At 46.2% G+C, this 17,959-nt stretch overlaps 1 protein-coding gene across 4 annotated transcripts in view; it reads left to right on the top strand.

Annotated features, from left to right (window-relative positions):
* Positions 1-1,251: 1,251 nt before the first annotated feature.
* The window catches only part of GRIA1 (glutamate ionotropic receptor AMPA type subunit 1), a gene marked incomplete at both ends in the record, with an annotated part of 118,380 nt that continues 101,672 nt past the window's right edge, over positions 1,252-17,959 (top strand). For all 4 annotated transcript variants that reach the window (XM_080627507.1, XM_080627506.1, XM_080627508.1 and 1 more), the window contains 2 exons: positions 1,252-1,333; positions 3,437-3,574. In XM_080627507.1, coding sequence (XP_080483633.1) covers positions 1,252-1,333; positions 3,437-3,574 — 220 coding nt within the window. The remainder of the gene's footprint in view (positions 1,334-3,436; positions 3,575-17,959) is intronic.

The raw sequence follows: 17,959 nt of genomic DNA on the forward strand, positions 1-17,959 counted from the left end.
CTAAATCCCAAGTTGTGCCTGGGAGATGGTTTTTATTGTTGTTACTTTTATTGATTTTCCCTCCTTTTGTTTTTGAGCAAAGGTGCCTATGATCAAATAAGCTTCAACCTCTCTAGAACTGGCACAAAACAGCTCCTATAATGATCCAGGCTAAAACAGCCTCCTGATTTCAGAAGCCTGTCCTATCTGATGGTGCTGGTGAGCACAGATTCCTCCACATCAAGTGGAAAGCCTCATAGGTCAATGGTGGGTAGGGAAAAATTAATGAGACAGGTGATGGTCCCTTTTTCATCCTTCAGGATCTTGTCTGTTGCTCTGAAATTCTTCCTTCCAAAGCATGTTTGCAGCATACTACATGCCTTTTTACAAGCGCATGTAGGGATAGGACAAGGGGCAAATGGCCTCAAAGTAACAGAGGGTAGACATAGATTAGATGCTTAGGAAGCAATTTGGAAGTAATTTACTATGAGGGTGGTGAGGCACTGGCACAGGTTGCTCAGAGAAGCTGTGGGTTGCCCCATCCCTGGAAGTGTTTAAAGCCAGGGTGGATGGGGTTTGGAGCAACCTGGTCTGGTGGAAGGTGTCCCTGCCTGTGCCAGGAGTGTCGGAACTAGATCTTTAAGGTCCCTTCCAACCTAAACCATTTTACAATGATTCTGTGACTCCGTTATCCTAATGAGCCAGGCTGTAGAGTCTGATCTGTTCAATTTCTGGACCCAGGAGTGAGAGCCCAGGTTGGGAAACGATGGATCCGAGGCAGAGGAGTTTAAGCCCTTTCTCTGGAGGAGTTTGCCACCTACTGATACGCAGGTTCCTTCTAGCTCGTGCCAAGAGAAGTTGAGGGGGAAAGCCAGGAATTGATGGGTAGGTGGGAATTGCCCTTAGAGCCCGGGGGGAATAGCCGGGGTGAGGAGGGAGGGGGGGATGCGGTACCCAGCTGTAGCTCCCGCTGGGAGTAGGGGAATGAGCTGGGTGGAAGCGCCTGGCGTGTGCGTGCGCGTGTGTTGTGTGTGGCGGGGGAGGGCTGTGGATGAGGAGCGGGCTCTCTTTCTTCCTCCCGGGTCTCAGTTGCTCCTGCTGCCAGGCGGTGTCAAGCAGCAGCCTCAGCGCTGGATTCCGAGCGGGGGAAAAGCGCAGCCCTGAAGGCGTCGCGGAGGGGAGGCGGGAGAGGCGGCTAAAGAGAGCGGAGCGGGGGGAAAATCAAATCTATGCTTGGAACTGGGCTTCTTTTTCGCCAATGCAAAAGGGAATATGCAGCACATTTTTGCCTTCTTCTGCACCAGTTTCCTAGGGGCGGTGTTAGGGGCCAATTTCCCCAACAATATCCAGATAGGTGAGTGCAGGGCGCGGGGGAGAGATGTTCCCCGGCCAGTGGAGAGGGGGCGGTTGGGGAGGGGGAAACTGACCCGTTCCTTTGCTTGTGAAGGCAAAATTTTGTCTCTGTGTGTGTGTATGTGTGTGTGAAAGAGCGAGGGGGTGAACAACCAGGGCTGGATTTGTGCGTTGATACCAGCTTTGCAAGAGCAGAGATGTATTAATTTGGCTTTGGGGGATGGGAAGATTAGGAATAAATGCCTGCATACACACCAACACCGACGGAGAAAAGTGCCTCTGAAATGGAGGAAGCCCGAGAAAATTAGCTGTTTCTTGCTCTGAGAAATGCCTGTGCTGCCGTTGTGCGTTGCTGCACTTGCAAAATCAGCGGTTGCATTATACATTTTGGTGAGGATGCTCTCATCTGTAGGTAACTGGGACGAGAGGTAACAAACAGGCTCTCTCTGTTGTTGCTAAAGAATAAGGGCAGAGCTATTGGAGGAAGATTTTTGCATTGAAGTCTCTTTATTTCATGCTACTTGCTTGCCCTGCGCACCAGCAGTGCTTGTTTGATTCCTTTCTCCCTTGCTGTAACTTCTCAGTGCTCTTCTCCCTCCTCAGGTTTATTATTACTCTCCCATTGATCTTTATTGATGATGGTTTGCAACCTAGCCCCAAATTCTCTTCCCTCGCATGCCGGTTTTCTTTCCCGCCTCCCTTCTTTTTGCAATGCCAATCAATTGCTAATCCACCAAGTTCAGGCAACTCCTGCCCGAGTCGAGCTGCACAATCGGTGCTTTTATTGCTGTTGATGATGCATCTTTGCCTCCCTCCCTTCCTGCCTTCCCTTTACTCCAAATTTGTGCAACATCCCGGCTTTTTTTTCCCTTTCAACAAATGTGTTTTTTAATAGCTTAACTCGGCTACGTGCATCTTACTCCTCTGACAACCATGATTAGACTGGGAAGGGGGAGGAATGGGGGAGGCGAGAGTATATTCATGCACAAATAGCCCTTTACACACAAGGAGATGCCCTCTGAACTAAAGACTGCAAAGTGCCGTTGATAGCAGGTCCTTGCACATTTGTTTCCATCCCAAGCCCTGGAGGGTGGGCTTTAACGCTTTCTGCTGCTTTATTTTAATTCTACCTTGTTGCTAAGTGCTTTGTTTCCCTACTTGTAAAATGCCAATAATAGTGCTCCCTTTAAATGCATATAGATTACAAGGCAGCCCGAATTTAATAGCATCTTTCTGGGGGCTGTGTGGGGATCTGCCGCAAACCAAGTTCTTGCTGGGGGAGCAGCGGGAAACTTTTCCTAGGGCCGGGTTATCGCAGCAACTTGTTCCAGGTCCATGGTGGGACAAAGGATCTGAGCCTGCCTCCTGCCTGGTCCCAGTTCCTATCCTATAATGCATCCTGTGATTCTGGGCTTACCTGTACTTCTGCTCAGATCGATCCCTTTGAGAGTCAAGCTTTTGATTTCCTGTCCTCTTTGAGTTTGACCACTGTCTCCTGTTAAATGCAGGGTTTTTCCATGCAGCACACTTGCAGTAACAGCAGTTGTATGGCCATGGGTCCCCCGTTGCTCTGTCAGCCTCTCCCACTCAGTGTTGTGATTGTCTGGCCAGGGTCTGCCAGCCTGCCCCATACCCCAGAGTCCCATAGTGTGGGGGAACCCCTCCATCCTTCTGGAGAAAAGCCCTCCTTTTAGTCAGAAGGGTTTAAACTGAGCCTAATTACAAGTGAAGGGAGGAGGAAGAAAGACTCATTCCTCCTTTAGAAATGTAACATTGACAGCGCTTCCATTTCTATTCCTTTAAAGTTATGGGCGTGAAGAGGTTGAGCCAGACCCTGCAGCTCATCCCGACCCCACAGGCTGCCGGGCCCAGGGATCCTAAATGTGATCAGGCATTGCATAATGTTGCTGGAAAGGTTTTCTGCTCCCAACCTGTCCACAGCAAGAGCAAATCCCTGGGTCTTGTGTGCTGGAGGATTTTGTGTATAGAGGCAATCCCTGTGCTGCGGAGCTATAGCCTCTGCTCACAGGAATGTTTTGGAGTGAAGAGGTTGCTGATATGGGTGTGTTTAAGACCTTTCTTCTTGTTCTGTTTGTCTTCCCAGGGGGGTTATTTCCTAATCAGCAGTCCCAGGAACATGCGGCTTTTAGGTTTGCATTGTCTCAGCTCACGGAACCCCCTAAACTCCTTCCCCAGATCGACATTGTGAACATCAGTGACAGCTTTGAAATGACATACACCTGTAAGTACTGGCATTTGCTGTGCTTCCTCTTAGTTTGGCTTCTTTATTCCTGACTTTATTTTTGCATCTGAAATATGGAACATCTTGCTCAAGATGTGTAACTCGCCTTTAGGGTCCATGCAATAAAACCCCAAACACAAGGGCAAGGGATTCCAAAGGATTTCCAAAGCACACACTTTGTTGTGTGCTAGGACACAGGAGTGAGGGAGCGCTGCCATTATTCAACAGCTCTTGCATTTTCTCTTTCATTGCTTCCAAAGTGGTATAAACCCCCCCAACAACTAATTTCCTCTTGTTTTCCTAACCTCTGTCCAGCTCATTATGTTGAGGTTTCATTTCCGTACTTCCTATAGCTGTGATGTACAGCAAAGACATGCCTTTCAACCCGCAGGGTGTGCAGAAGTCTCTGTTTTGTGTGAACTTCTTCCTCAGCCCCAGTTTAGCCATCTGTCCTTAAAACTTAAGAAAGACCTAGCAGAAAACAGCAGCTTGGTGCAAATGAAGTCTGGATTCACAGTGAGAGGCATGCCTAATAATGAGGGAGAGGTAAGAAAGTTGTAGTTTCACAAACCAGGAAAATCATTTGCTCTGAAGACAAGTATTAGAGACTGAATTTGCACCACAGAGGCGATTCTAGGGTGTATCTGCGCCTTGCTAAAGCGCACAGCATATTAGCTGGGCTGTTTGTGTTATACAATATAGCCAGGAAAACTGAAAATTGCCAGGATTAGCAGCAATAAATAAGACTAGGAGGGAACCAGAGGAAAACAGAACCTATAACACAGCCCTGTGGTTGCATTAGGGGCTGGTGCAGTGTTTACTTCCCTTGGAGTGAATGGTTTGGTGCTATGCATGAGGGGCTCACACCACCAGGATGAGATACACAGAGAATTTCTCAGTTTGACCTGATGTCAGACACTGGTTTCACTCTCTGAGCCTGGCTGCACGTATGAGGGCATCCAGGAGAGACTGGAGGAACCCTTCTTGTTGTAAAGCCTGTTGGATTTGTTGTTGGCTCACGTCTGTCATATCCTCTTGATTCATCAAAACATCCTCTCTGCAGTTTAGTCATGTGGAGTGTGGGGTAGAGGTGGACACAAACTGTTCTCTCCACTAAGAAATACGCAGAAGGGAAAAATGCTTTCCTGCAAACAGAAGCAGGAATGTACAGGAGGAGAATTAATAAGGCTCTTTGAAGGAAAAAAAAAAAGAAGTGATTTCTTTTCTGTTGGAGGGTTTGCAAACACAAGATTGCAGGAGTTTCCTGGCCAGTATGACATAGAAGAGAGAAATAAGTTTGAGCACTCTTTCATTGGAGTGTCTAATGACACATCTAAAGATTTTCTATTTTCCTTAATATCCCTCTTATTTGCCAGCTACAAGGTTTCCATCAAGGTAGAGCAACTATTTCAGCTCAATCCAATGGCACTTCCTTGGCAGGAAAACTAGACAAATAGAACTAAAAAGGCAGACCTTGTATCTATCAAGGGAAAGCGTCACCCTCCTGGGGTGGAGTTGCTGACTGTGGCTGAGGATGAACTATTTCAGTGCTGATAGCAGGAAAAAAGCAGAAACTGCAAGAATATCACTAGAATAAATTCTCCATCTGTGCATAGTTTTTTCTCCCTCTCCACACCTGCCACTAAAGCCTTTGTTTACAGTACTAACATTGATAGCAAGACCATGATACTAGTTATGCTTCAGAAATCTGCCATTAGTACCATGGGGGCGGCAGTGGTCCCACAAAAGCTGAATGGAAGCAAGACAGCCTCCCAAAGGATGTTATATTTGAGCTCTATGTAGGGCACATTGTCCTAGATCAGACCAGCAGAGCACTCTGCACAGCCCAACTTCGCTTGTCCTCATTTTTCTTTTCTTATAATTAAAAACTTCCTAAGTCCTGCCAGACTATGGAAGGCAGCATTTGTTTTGTAAGCACTAAAGGAAGTGTTGTTCCGTGTACCTTAGAAGGGATAAAAACCAAACCCAAGAAACCCCAGGCTGTTAGGAGACCTGGTTTTAGTACTACAGACTGGAATGAAACTTTTGTCAGGAATTATCTCCTTCCTCATCTTCCAGCAAATTCCGGTTGCTAAGAGTAGATATCAGCAGAAAGATCTGTTTATTTACAGAGAATAAAAACCCTGCCCATGCAGTGGTCCTTATCTTCTTAGAAAAGACTGGCCATGCTACCAGTTTAAAGTACCAGGTTTTGTTCCCATGGAGATGGAGAACACAGCATTTCCTTGTCACTGGCATTACCTGTTTCTCTGATGGTTAGGGTCTCTAAACGAACATGTGAGGAAGACTAATGCATCCCAGTGCCATAGCTAGCATCCATCCTCATGTGCTAAATGTCATCCTTATAGCAGTGCCTGAAACAGCATCATTAGAAATCCAGGAAGTATATTAAAAATCAGTGGTGATGGCAGAAGTGAAAAACCTTGTTGGGCAGCTTGCGAGGTGATGATGAAGCGGCAGGATGAACTGCAGCAAAATGACAGTACCCTGTCTAAGGAGATCGTATGCAAAACATTTCTCAGCATCAGCTGTGACACTGTCTACCTCTGCCTGACACATATCTGCTTGCCAGTTAGGATGAGCAAGCCGTGGTGTGACAGTGGGTGAATTTGCAGTATGAGATGCCCCTATTTGTGCACCAGTGACAGTGATAGGGAGCCGTTAATGATGTGCCATTGATGATCATCAATTGGTAACAATAATACCCATGAAAGAGATAAATCTGTAAACTATCAGGAGGCTGGTGTTGTTTTGGGGCTGTTGCTGTGACAGCCTAGAAGTAACTTTTATATTTCTGTTGCTTCCAGTTGTGTACCTTCTACTGTTATATAGTGATTGTGAATACCTTTATGTGGGGCAGTGTCAACCTACGGGTCCTGTGGCCCCTGTGCATAACATATCAGTAACTGGTGATTTTAAGGAAACCATAACCATAGAAAAAATAGATAGTAGCTACAATGTGTGGTTGCCCCATATTTCATGTGTGTGGTCGATGCTAATGTTGTTGCATTGCTGAAACATGAGCACATTTCCACACCTGAAATATCTTCCTGAATTCATTCCATTGCAGAGAATAGATGGTAATGAACAGGGGCTGTGTTCACAGCTGAGGGTGTGCTGTGGCTGACCCAGACGAAAATACACACACCCGCTGCTTTGAGGGTTCCTAACTAAGGGTCGGGAGACCTAATATTTTTGTGCCATTGCTTTGAAGGCCAAGGCAATTGTTCAGGGGGAAGGTGAATTCAGAGTCCTTCAGCCTAAGTGTATAGCAGTGCCAGGTGACTGCAAAGGGTAAAATGACAGTGTGGTGTAGCTGAAAGGTTTGCTTAGTGACATAGCAGAGCAAAACCCTTCTGATCAGCTTTTAAGACGTTCACAGGTTCTGCCTTCAGCCATGATTGGAAAAGAGCTTTACAGTCTCTAAATAGTCACTATCAAACTCTGCCTTGCTGGGTTTTGCTGTGACTTACTGCGTGAAGAGCAGGGCAGACCTGACGCACCAGAGTTGATGCTACAGGTCAGAGCTGAGGCATGCCTCTGCCTGATGCAAGGTCACAGGAGGTCTGAAGGTTAGGGGAGAGAGCTGCAAATTCCTGTCCCTGGGAAGTTCACGCTGGGCACAAACACTGTGTCCTATTGGCAGCAAAGGGATGAGATGCTGCTTACTTGAGTAAACCATTGTTGAGAATAGTTTCTCTCTTATTCTTTATCTCAGCCTCCATTCATGCACGTGTAATGCACATCCCTATTCTGTGCATAGCCCAGCACCTTGGGGAATACAAGTTGTTTCAGCCACAGCTCCATAGCTTTATTTAAGTTGTGGTGCAGAGACTCCTGCTTTTGGCCTCTGCTGAAGTCCCCAGGTAAGCCCCAGCAGCATCAGGCAGATGGTGGTGGTTGTTCTCATTGCCCAGGGAAGATGGTGTCTCAGCGTCAGCCTTCTCTGTCAGTGACCTGGGGGACATGCCTTGTTGAGCAAGAGGTGAATCACCAGCTTGGTAAATCTGTCCCTGCAAAACTCAGGCCACTTTGCAGGGATGACCAGTAACCAAAAATAACCCTCTGTGCAGAACTGCATCTGCAGCTTTGCTGATGCAGCCATCAGCTTTTGTGTGCTTAGGTGCTGGACTACTGAGAAGGGACCTTCAGGAGCTGCATACCTGAAACACAGAGGTCTGCGCAGGACAGCAGCAGGATTTTGCAGCTGCAAGAAAATTTGTAAAGAGGCTGAAAACCAATGAATTATTTATCCTTCTCCTCCCATGTATGCACAGCTACAGTTACTGTGGGGTCCTGAGAATGAGTACAGGCTGTGGGTGCTGCTAGAATATCAACAGTTGAATCTGTTCTGCATATTAGAAAGTGAACACGTAGTTTGGAATCTGTTCATATTTTATGAAGTCCTCACAGCACCAATTAGAGAGGGATTTGTAGCAATCACTCATTCTGTGCTTATGTTCTTATCAATAGCAGCAAGCTTAGATCAAGATCAGCTATGAAATTAAGTATTTCTTTTTCTTCTTTTTCTTGGATACTTATGTATATAGATACAGTATTTCTGGAGATTGCTTTTTATCCTGTAAATTACCTCTCAGAGACAGGAAGGAATAGGCAAACATCTGAATGTTCTCAAATGAGGATCTAAATTTGGCTTAATTAAACCATTATTGCATGTTGAATTTAAAGGAAGCTTCTTTGTTGACAAACATGCAATGGTCGCCATTTCTTAGAAAGGTGTTGCAGCAATTATTCCAGCAGCAATCAATTAAAATGCAATTTTTATAATTAAACTTCCACAGTCTAAATAAGCCCTGTAATAGTGTGTAATTGTTGTGGTGTTGGTAGGCTTGTTTTTATCTTAGCAGTGTCAGAAAGCTTGTGTAAGTGCTTTGGTATTTTTTTATCCCTGCAGAGCTCAGGATGCTAGCTATGACTATTTAATGTCAGTTAAGCCAGCAGAAACATGGATTTAATGATCAGATGCAGTCTGGTTAATATAACATAAGTATTACAAGGAAATACATCTCCTTAGATTTTTGCAATAGGAAAAGATGTGTTGCAGGCAGATGAATCACAGAGCATCAGTTCACGTTAGACCAAATTGAGGTTAAGGATGCTCAATTTCTGGCAGGGATGGGCTGTAGCTTTCTAGTAAGTGCGTGTTTGTTTAGTGAGATGCCAGCACCCCACAGAGTCAGGTCCAGCCCTAAGGAGGGTGCTGAAGGGTGAAATCCTACCAAGCAGGAGGGAGCAGATCCTGGGAGTGACACCAGCCTCCTGAGTCCAAGGTCTCTGCAGGGACTTAGAGTCCTTGGCACTCACAGCCGCCACTGGAGAAGGTGGGAGCTCGTCCCATATGCTTTCCCCAAGAAGGAAAAGCACTTAAAACATGAGTGCTGAGCCATTTCCTCAACTACGGCTGCCAGGACAGGGCAGGTTGTCTGTTTGCCTTCATAGTTCTGGGCACAGAGAGCCTTGAATGAACGTGGGCCAGTATCATCAGCAGGGACGCTGATGGAGCTCCACTGTCATTTGACATGGGCAGCCCTGCCAGGAGGCTGGCAGTGCACATCAGCAATGGGTTTCCCCTGGTCTTCTGTGTCCATTTCTCTCCAAAAGGCACGTGGGCACCTGTTCTTTGCATGGCTATTTTAATGCATTTAATTTTTTGTCCTGTGCTGTGGGAGAGGTGCCTGCAGAGAAAAACAATTATGATATGACACAATTAGGAAATTTAGATATGACACAATTAGGAAAAATCAGAGGAGGAATTAGGAGCGTCACATCTGCAAATCTATCTGCTCATCTGGAAAGGATCCCGAATACTCATTGGTGACAACCAAAAAAAAGAGTGAAGAAGTAATATTTGGGCTCTGCAGTAGGCAGAGAAGGGATTTGAGAAACAGTGAGCAGCAGAGGCCAGACCTGTCCGTTGTGTGATAGTCACAGTTTTCACTCACAGCTTATGCTTCCTTCTCCAAAAATAAAGTTTTTTCATGTGATAGGGATCCTACTAAGCCAGAAATACCTGGGCTTTATTTATTGGCATATTAGCAAGGTGAGAGTGGAAATCTTCATATGGCTGCAAGGGAAGGCAGTGTGGGGAAGCTCACTGTTTCTTACCAAAACTGTAGTGGGAATTTTAGATATATATGTTTACATTTCCCTTAATAGGGTTAAGGCCCCAAAGGCAATAGCTCTCTGCCACTGGAAACAGAAACAGTCCTGGTTAGCTTCAGTAACACGTGGAGCTCAGAGCAAACACAAAATCAACATGTTCCTGAAAGAGGTAATAAGTCAGGGAGACTTTAATATTCTGCAGATCCAAATTCTCCGGGGTGCGGTATTAACACAAGTCTGAAGACAAAGATGCATTTATTTCAATGGCATTCCTTTAAAGAGAGACGGGTTCTTACTTCTCTGCATTTAGTTGCACAGAGCCAAAACAGGGTAATGTTTTTCCCAGTGAAAAGTGCTGTCTGGTAGAACATGTGGTGCCCTCTGGGAATACCTGAGGAAGGCGGGTATTGGGCAAGATATAGAAGAAGGGCTGAACTGAGCCATTAGAAATCTGCCATCATCCCAGCAAAACAAAACCAGGTCAAAATAATACCGAATGATTAGAATAATAACAGTGTGCTCTCCAGCAGAAACTGTTCCTTGCTCACCTGCTGAACTGATTGCTTATTAGCTTACACAGTAATGAATTGATTTTCTCATGCTGCCCTTTAACAGCCAGACCTGGTTGTTCCCTCTGGGGCATTCTTAAAAACACTAAACACCACAGCAGTGCAAAAGGACAAAAAAACCCCTCCAGCAATGTTGGGTTTTGTTATTAATATATATTGATTATTTTCACTATTGTCTCTAAACCACACCCTTGTCAATCCTCATCCAGGGCTGCAGTTCAGAAGAAGTGCTTATGCACCACAGGAGTGATTGATCCCTTGAGGAAGTAGTAGTAATCGGCAATGGAGAAGAGGGTAACAGCTACAAATTGCCATATCTTGGCTTCTTCAAGAGGGCCTTTTCATTCTTGGATTGTATTTGTTTTTAGCAGTGGAGGAGTGCAGAAGAAAACAACTGATGTCTAAGATTGAGATGTAGCATACAACTGATGGCAGGATTCTCATGTGAATGCAGCATATGTGTTTACATCTTTATGCTATAGGAGTCTGGGCTTTGATTTAATGAGCGAGGTCCTGTAACTGTGTTAATAGAGATGAAGTGGGAGGGAGATGAAAGGTTGCAGGCTGGAGGGTCACAGGGGAGATACAGAAGCAGCTATAGGTAATCTGTTTGCAGTACAGAAGGATCTCACATGGAAGGGGAGGGCTATTTCCCACCTCCCCACCCTCCCAAATGCTTTGCTTTGATCTTTGCTAGAGGTAAGCTTCAATGAGCAAAAGACATCAGTGACTACACTGATTCAGCTGTGTTTTTTTCCCTGCTGACCTTCCAATATTGTCTGAGTGCCCCAAGCCTTGTTATCTTTCCTTCCACATGGCACCTACACCCCATACAGCGTGATGCATGAGAAGGAGGATGGTGGTGTTATTCTGATAGGTGAACAGCATAAAAAATTACCAGCAGGCATTGGAGCTTGTGGAGAGAGCTCAGGCAAGTCCAGCAAAGAGCACACAGGGACAGAGGATGGAGAAATGCTGGATCAGGAACAATGCTTAGAGACCCAGCATTGGAAAATGGGACAGGCACCGGTGATAGAGGGGCTGTGAACATGATGGAGCTGGAATTTTCCCTTGTCTCTCTTTTGAGCCATTAGCTAACCCAGAGGAGATTTTGCTTTCTAAGGGCTCTGCCACTTCCTGCCCAAGTATAAGCTGGAGTCTGCTGGTGTCATCCATCTGGCCAGCACTGCAGCTCAGCTTGCTCCTGGCCCCCCTCTTCCTTGGTGCAACTGCCGCAGAGCCAAACCTTGGTGCTTAGAGCAGAGAATCCTCTGCATGGGGTGGTTATTGCAAACTGCCAGCATGTTTAACGGTCTGCAGCCCTCTTGCTGCTGCAACAGTCACAACATATTGCCATCCTTTCCCCTCAGCCTGCCTGTGCAGCACAATGTCTTGCATCCTTATTGCATGATGTGCACGTACCTTTTTTACATGGCTTATTGCATGATGCACATGACTGCATGGCTGTGTGTTGGTCCTGAGATGGGAGAAGGGAGACAACAAATGCTGGGATATAGATCACAGTGAGGTGAAGGTTAGCTGGAAAGGAGACTCTTGTTGAAGCACACGTGGTAGAGGAGGGTCACCCTGAAGGTGACTGATGTGTGTCTAGCATGAACCCAGATCAACAGGGAAATGGGGGCAGGTCTGGGCTGCCAGCACTGTGTCTACAAAAGGCTGAAGCAACCACTGAAGCCACGGCTGAGAAAGAGGCCTGGCCTGCAGGGAGTTCAGAAGAAATGTCTTTGTGCAGAAGGTGATTAATGTCTTTAATGAACTACCAAAGGAAGTAATAGAAGGGGCTGAGGGGACATTGCTGTTGCAGGCAAGGCTGAGGAAGTGAGCTGAGGCACAGCCCATGCAGCAATGCTGTTTCCAGTTCAGTGTCCCAGAAATACACTCGGGCACAGCAGCTGTCCCTAGTCCTGGGTAAAGGCAGAGCCAGGTGCATTTCAGAGATTTAATCAGAATTAATTCAGCCTTACAGCCTGTCCTGGGTCTGGGGTCTTCTCTGCTCTGCTCATTATGACTGTGATAACAAAAACCTACTATGTGCAGCTTTGAGATGTGGGATGGTAACTGAGGAGCCACTGTTTTTGTTGTGGGGACAGTATAGGGGGAGGCTTTGGGGAGAGAAGAACCTCACTGGAGACTGAGACCTGAGTTAGCCTAAGCTGACTGGTGTTGAGAGTCATCGCTTGTTTGGGAACCCATGAGAAATGTGTGGATAAAGTCAGGCAGGCTTCTAACATTGAGTCATCTATATCATAACATCTACCACCTTAGCAGCCTTGTGTGCCAGACTCAGCAGAGACCATGGAGGGAGCAGGCATCTCTCCTGAACCCGCAGAGCCCCATGAGGTCGCCTGTTCACAGTCACCCACAGATTAAAACCTGCTTTTTCTGTTCCTAGACAAGCCTGTGTTTATGTGCTAGTCATTAAGGGTGTGTTCACCATGCAGCCTCCAGGAAGGAGGTGAGATAGCTCCTGCATTTCCACCCCTGCTTCCAGAGCAGCCACACATCTTCAGAGATGAGCCCTTCCCGAAAAGCCCATATCACCTCTTGTTGTGGAGTAACTAGCACTAGTTTGGGGTATAGACCTGCTCTATCAAAGAGGAAAATCATTCAAGCATCATCACTGTTTTAGTGAGGCTCAACAGTCACACTGGAGTGTAAAACCAACATACAGCATCTCAGGTGGCAGCTGCCAGTTAGAGACCATTCCCAAATTTCTCTTCTTTGTTTGGGAAGCTTTAGACCATCAAAGCTTGTTCTCAAGTGAAGTCCTTACGTGTGCCCGCAGTATGAATGCTGCTGGATGCACTGTTCCCTAATTGAACTTTTCCTTCCTCTGTGAAGTGCCAGGTAAAGCAACAGAATTGCATGCTTAGATCAGTGTTGTTTTCCCAGGTATCTGTGGAGGGACAGGGGAAGAGAGAGGAAGAGCCAAGCCCAAGCTTGACCCAGGGTGCTCGTGCCATGTCACTGCTTACATGCCATAGCAGCATCCTTAAGCATCAGGTTCTAAGTCCTTAAAGCATGAAGAAGGGAACTTTTCCCTTCTGACTTTTCTAGCTAAGGATTAGATGCCTTCATCTAAGCTACTCATCAAGGTTACCTCTGTAATCAGCAGTGAGCTCTCCAGTGAGCTATCCTTTTGAACCGTTAGACACCCGTCTTAGTACAGGAGGTATTGCCCTCCAGAGGTACCTGCTTATCTCCCTGTCAATACGGGAAGTCAAGGTGACAAACTTGGCTTAAAGAGCTCACTGTGAGACCTTGAGTAGTAGGTGAGATGAATCCTACCCCAAAGTGTCTGCAGCTATACCGTGTCCTTCTGTTAAATTCTTCAATACCCTGCTGAAGGCGATACCTCTGGGGTACCAAATACTTTCCTGCTTCAGCCTGTGAAGCTTTGACAAAGCAGACATCGCATTGCAAACAGGCAGTTCACAATTGTGCTATTCTGATATATTGCTAAGATGTGAAGAAAACATATGCTCATGGCATAGAAATTACTTTTCTTGGGTTCACCTTCTGTATTTTGGCACAGAACTGCAGTGGTCCCTCAAGTGAGAGGGTCTGCTGTTGTCCTGAGACATGTTCTCATCCTCTTGGCCTGTTCTGTTTCTCACTTTTCATGGGCTTACTGGTGCCAATAGTGCTTGCAGGGCTCTAGCAGTGATGCCTGCGTTTGCTTTTGTTGTCTTTTCTTTAAGCAAATCTCTTTTCTCCCTCTTTCTGCTGATACACTCCTGGTTGATACTGCTTTTTTCCTAAGAATAGGCTCTGGGGGACCATAGAGTTGGGATCATCAGGGGAGGAATGCCTTTGAATGCTAACTGTAACATCTTCAAAATAGCACCTGGGGATTTGACTGAGCACTCCCCACTAGCTGTAATGGGAAGAGCACAGTTAAGCCCTGCACGGTGCTTGGAACAAATCTTGTGGGCTTTTCTTTGAGAAAGAAAAAACCAAACCAACAAACTGTTTGGCCTGGGAAAAAAAGTAAATTCTAAAGTAGCATCTTTTAACAGCTGAGCCAAATCAGACTCAAAAACCATGGACTGAAACACACCTGAAAGTCCTGTGGATGCTACAAATCCCACCCAGTTCTGGTCCTGAGGTCTGATTGCCATTTGACAGCAATCTCAGGGGAGTTGTGATAGTGATGTGTGTTCAGGCTTCCTGTTCCAAGCCTATCTCAGGAAGGAAAGTAAAAAGTGTGAATCCAGGCGAGCAACTCAAGCAGAACTTTAAAATCACAAAGGATAAAAAGAAAATCATTCCCTTTGGCTGGCAGGGCTGTGCAGTGGAATCTGGAGCAGTGTCGTGGTGGCTGGAGGTGGAGGGAATTGGGGTCAAGATGACTGGGATAGAGCAGCATCCTCTGGTACTGCTGCCTTTGGGGAAGGTGTTTGTCTCAGCACTGTCTGTGTGGAGCCTGCAGCCAGAGGAATGAAGTGCGTTACTGTAGGACTACAGGCGCTTGTGCATGGTTCATGTATATAGCTAGAGAAGTGTAGCGTGCTGGGGTGAGATTTGCAGTGTTTTACCGGGTTATCCTTGCCTCCAGCCAAACACAGCAAATTATTCACTTTCAACAACAGAAAATTTACATTAAATAAAGGGCTCTATCAAAAGGAAATTGCACTTGACAGTCTCCCTTTAGCCACTGGAGAGCAGCAAGCAAACAGGCGCAGGAGGCTGCCTTCCCATCCCTCGCTGTCTGCGTGTTCTGTGGTTTTGGCATTGCAAAAATGGGAAGCAGCTGTAAGCCTTTTGGATCACAAATGGATCTCGGAGTCTGCTACCTCAGCTAACAACTCATTTATTATCAGAGAGCAGACAGTTTCCTCTGAGCCAGTGCAATCTATCATTTCTTAAAGAAGCTGTGTGAGATTGAAAGAATTTGCTTTAGGAGCTGGCACCTGGAACCCTGTAATGAGTCCATCTTTGGGAAGAAATCTACTTCCTTACTCAGATTTCTGCTTCCCAGCTTCAGCTGGAGCAGATCGTGGGTACCACTGCCCAGGGCAGGCAGGGAGAGGGATGTGCAGCAGATGCACTCTTCTCTGAGATGTTTGAGAGCATCCCTCCTCTGAGAAATTCCTAAAGAGACATGAGGGTACATTGCTTCTTTCTCTGTGCCCAAAATATTGATGAGGGGACATTTAAGGCCGTCCCCCTTGTTGCAACCCATGTGTTCCAGCCCCTTGTTGAAACCCATGTGTGTAACTCCAGGCAGGTTAAGTCTGTCCCGCAATATCCCTCCCACGATCAGCACCCGCTGCTGCCTGGCCTGGATTTCATGCTGTTTCAGCACAGCACAGCGTTGCTTCCTTTGCCATCTCAGCCCATTTGCTCTCCCAAAGTGTGGGGTTACACAGTGGGAAAGGGAACATGGGGTCATGCTGAAGCCCCAAACACATCCCTGCACATAGACACTTGCAGTCAAAGCAGATCTGCTAAAGGGTGCTTCCCTGTTGTTTTGCTCAGTCACCAGGTGAGGGTCCCCTGAGGTCTCCTGTGCAGATGTTGAGTGGTTTGATGTGAGCACTCCAAATCCAGCCCTCCTTTGCTGCACAGAGCAGTGAGGTGATGAAAGCCCCTATTAATTATGCTCCTTGCAGCACCTGTGAGCTCACACCGATATTCTTGGCTGATGGCATCTCCTGGCTGCTTAAAACCCCCAGTTCCTAACATGTTTCAAAGGGATTTGCTGTCAGAGTGGGGAGGAGAGTTGGTAAAATGTGCTGCTGCGGGTGGGATGCCCTCAGGTGATGAGGCACCATGTCCCTCTGCAGATATTTTTCTCAGTTTTCATGTTTAGTGGCTGATGTGATTTAACCTTTCTTCCTTTAATTTGCACTTATGAATTACTCCAAGCAAAGCCAGCATTTGTCTCAATTTTGGTTTGTTTTTTAGATATCTTTTCAGTGTGAAGTTAAACCACAGCTGCATGTACTTAGTTCTGCACTATCGATTTCCTGGATTGTGGATCAAGCCCTTCCTAAAGAAGGTTCACTTGATTCAAAGGCATTCAGGGGGATTTTGTAGTCTGTGATACCATCGCTGCTGTCTTTACCTTTTCTACAGATTTTGCCCAGCAACACTGTGCTCCACCCTGATTTTCACTTGTTCTTTCCTTTCCTGCAGCAGGATTTTCCTCTTGGCTATTCTGTTCCTGTCTGTGCCTGTAACCATTGCAAGTCCCACACTTAAGATGTCATGACCATGTCATGGCTGTCATGGTTTCTGCTGTTCACTAGTTGCATCTCCCTCATGTCATGTGTTTAGTAAGCTTCCACAGCAGCATTTTACCACTGTATTTGTTTACCAAATGTCTGGGGCTCTGGTTGTTAGCTTAGGCTTGTAAGTACCCAAAATCAGATCTTTAAAGGCATTTCAGTGTTTACAGATTCCTCCACTACCATCACTACCTAAATGTGATGTAGTGTATTCTAAGTGATACTAAGTGTCCCTGTGGGTCTGTTTCCAGCATAGCACAAACAGGATTAATGGATTTTTGTTTGTATTTTATCCAAACCATTTTTTAAAATGACAGAACAAAACAAAAACAGGATTATAGCTGAAGGGGTTTTTTTACCATGGAAGGTGTGCTTTTCTGCTCTTCTCTGTTATGGTGCTGCTGAAGAGGCTTAAGGGGCAAATAAACCAGGATGGCTCCCATAGTCCACTTTCCTCCTGCTTACACAGGTGTCACCCCATCTCTGGGTATTTGTCTGCTACAGTTTGTGTGAACGAGGGGAAAGGACAGTGTTGGGTGCTCCCAGCCTGGCTGTGCTGTAGTGGAGGGTGCAGAGCTTGTGTTGTGACACTCAGGTCCTCCTCTCTGGCTTGGTTTTGCACAGAGCTGTGGGATACCTGTGTGGGACCTAATCTGCCTCCCCAGATCCTCATCTGTCCCAGAGAGAGATCTTGCCTGGGGTCATGTATTGGTCTCACACCTTGTTTTCTGTTGTCAGAGGAATCTCCTGCCAAGATCAGGTGACTGAGGAGCTCTAACGGCTTCTTTGTGCCATTTCTTTTCTCAAGAAACAAGAGGAAAAAAAAGCATTGAAGGGGATACACTAAGACATCAATGGTAAAAAAAAATAAATCAGGTCTTGCAAGAGGGCATTGAGGAGAAAAAAGAAGTGAGTTTTAGGCAAGTTGCAGAATCAGGAACAGTGATAAATGGGAGCTGAAAGCTTGTGGCAAGTGCATTAGAGGCAGCCTCTAACGTTCTTTAAATCAACATTTGTTGCCGTTTGGCCCCATCCACTGACAGCAGCTAAAGTGTGCAGTGAAATGCCTCCTCTGGTCCTGTGTCCTATCACTCTAATGGCGGTGCTGTGTATTAGTGAAGGCACCAGCGTGAAAAAGGATGGAGTCTGAGGTCCTGAAAGAGCAGCACCTGATGCATTGGGCCATGGAGGCTTTTTTGCACAGAATGAAAGACTAATCGCTTTTCAGATGTGTCCCAAGTTTAACAGAGGCTTAGGTTTCAAGTCTGAAATGACCTACCTGTGCCTTTGAGACCTTGGCTGTGTCAGTAGCTTTTCTTTCTCTGGCGTGCAAGACTGTATGTGAAGGGTGGCTTCGAGGCGAAGTTACATCTTGATGGTTTCGGGAATGGTCTCCCAACCTGGTGGCTATTTTTTGT

The sequence above is a fragment of the Psittacula echo genome, assembly GCF_963264785.1.
Source record: "Psittacula echo genome assembly, chromosome: 11".
NCBI classification, from domain to species: Eukaryota; Metazoa; Chordata; class Aves; order Psittaciformes; family Psittacidae; genus Psittacula; species Psittacula echo.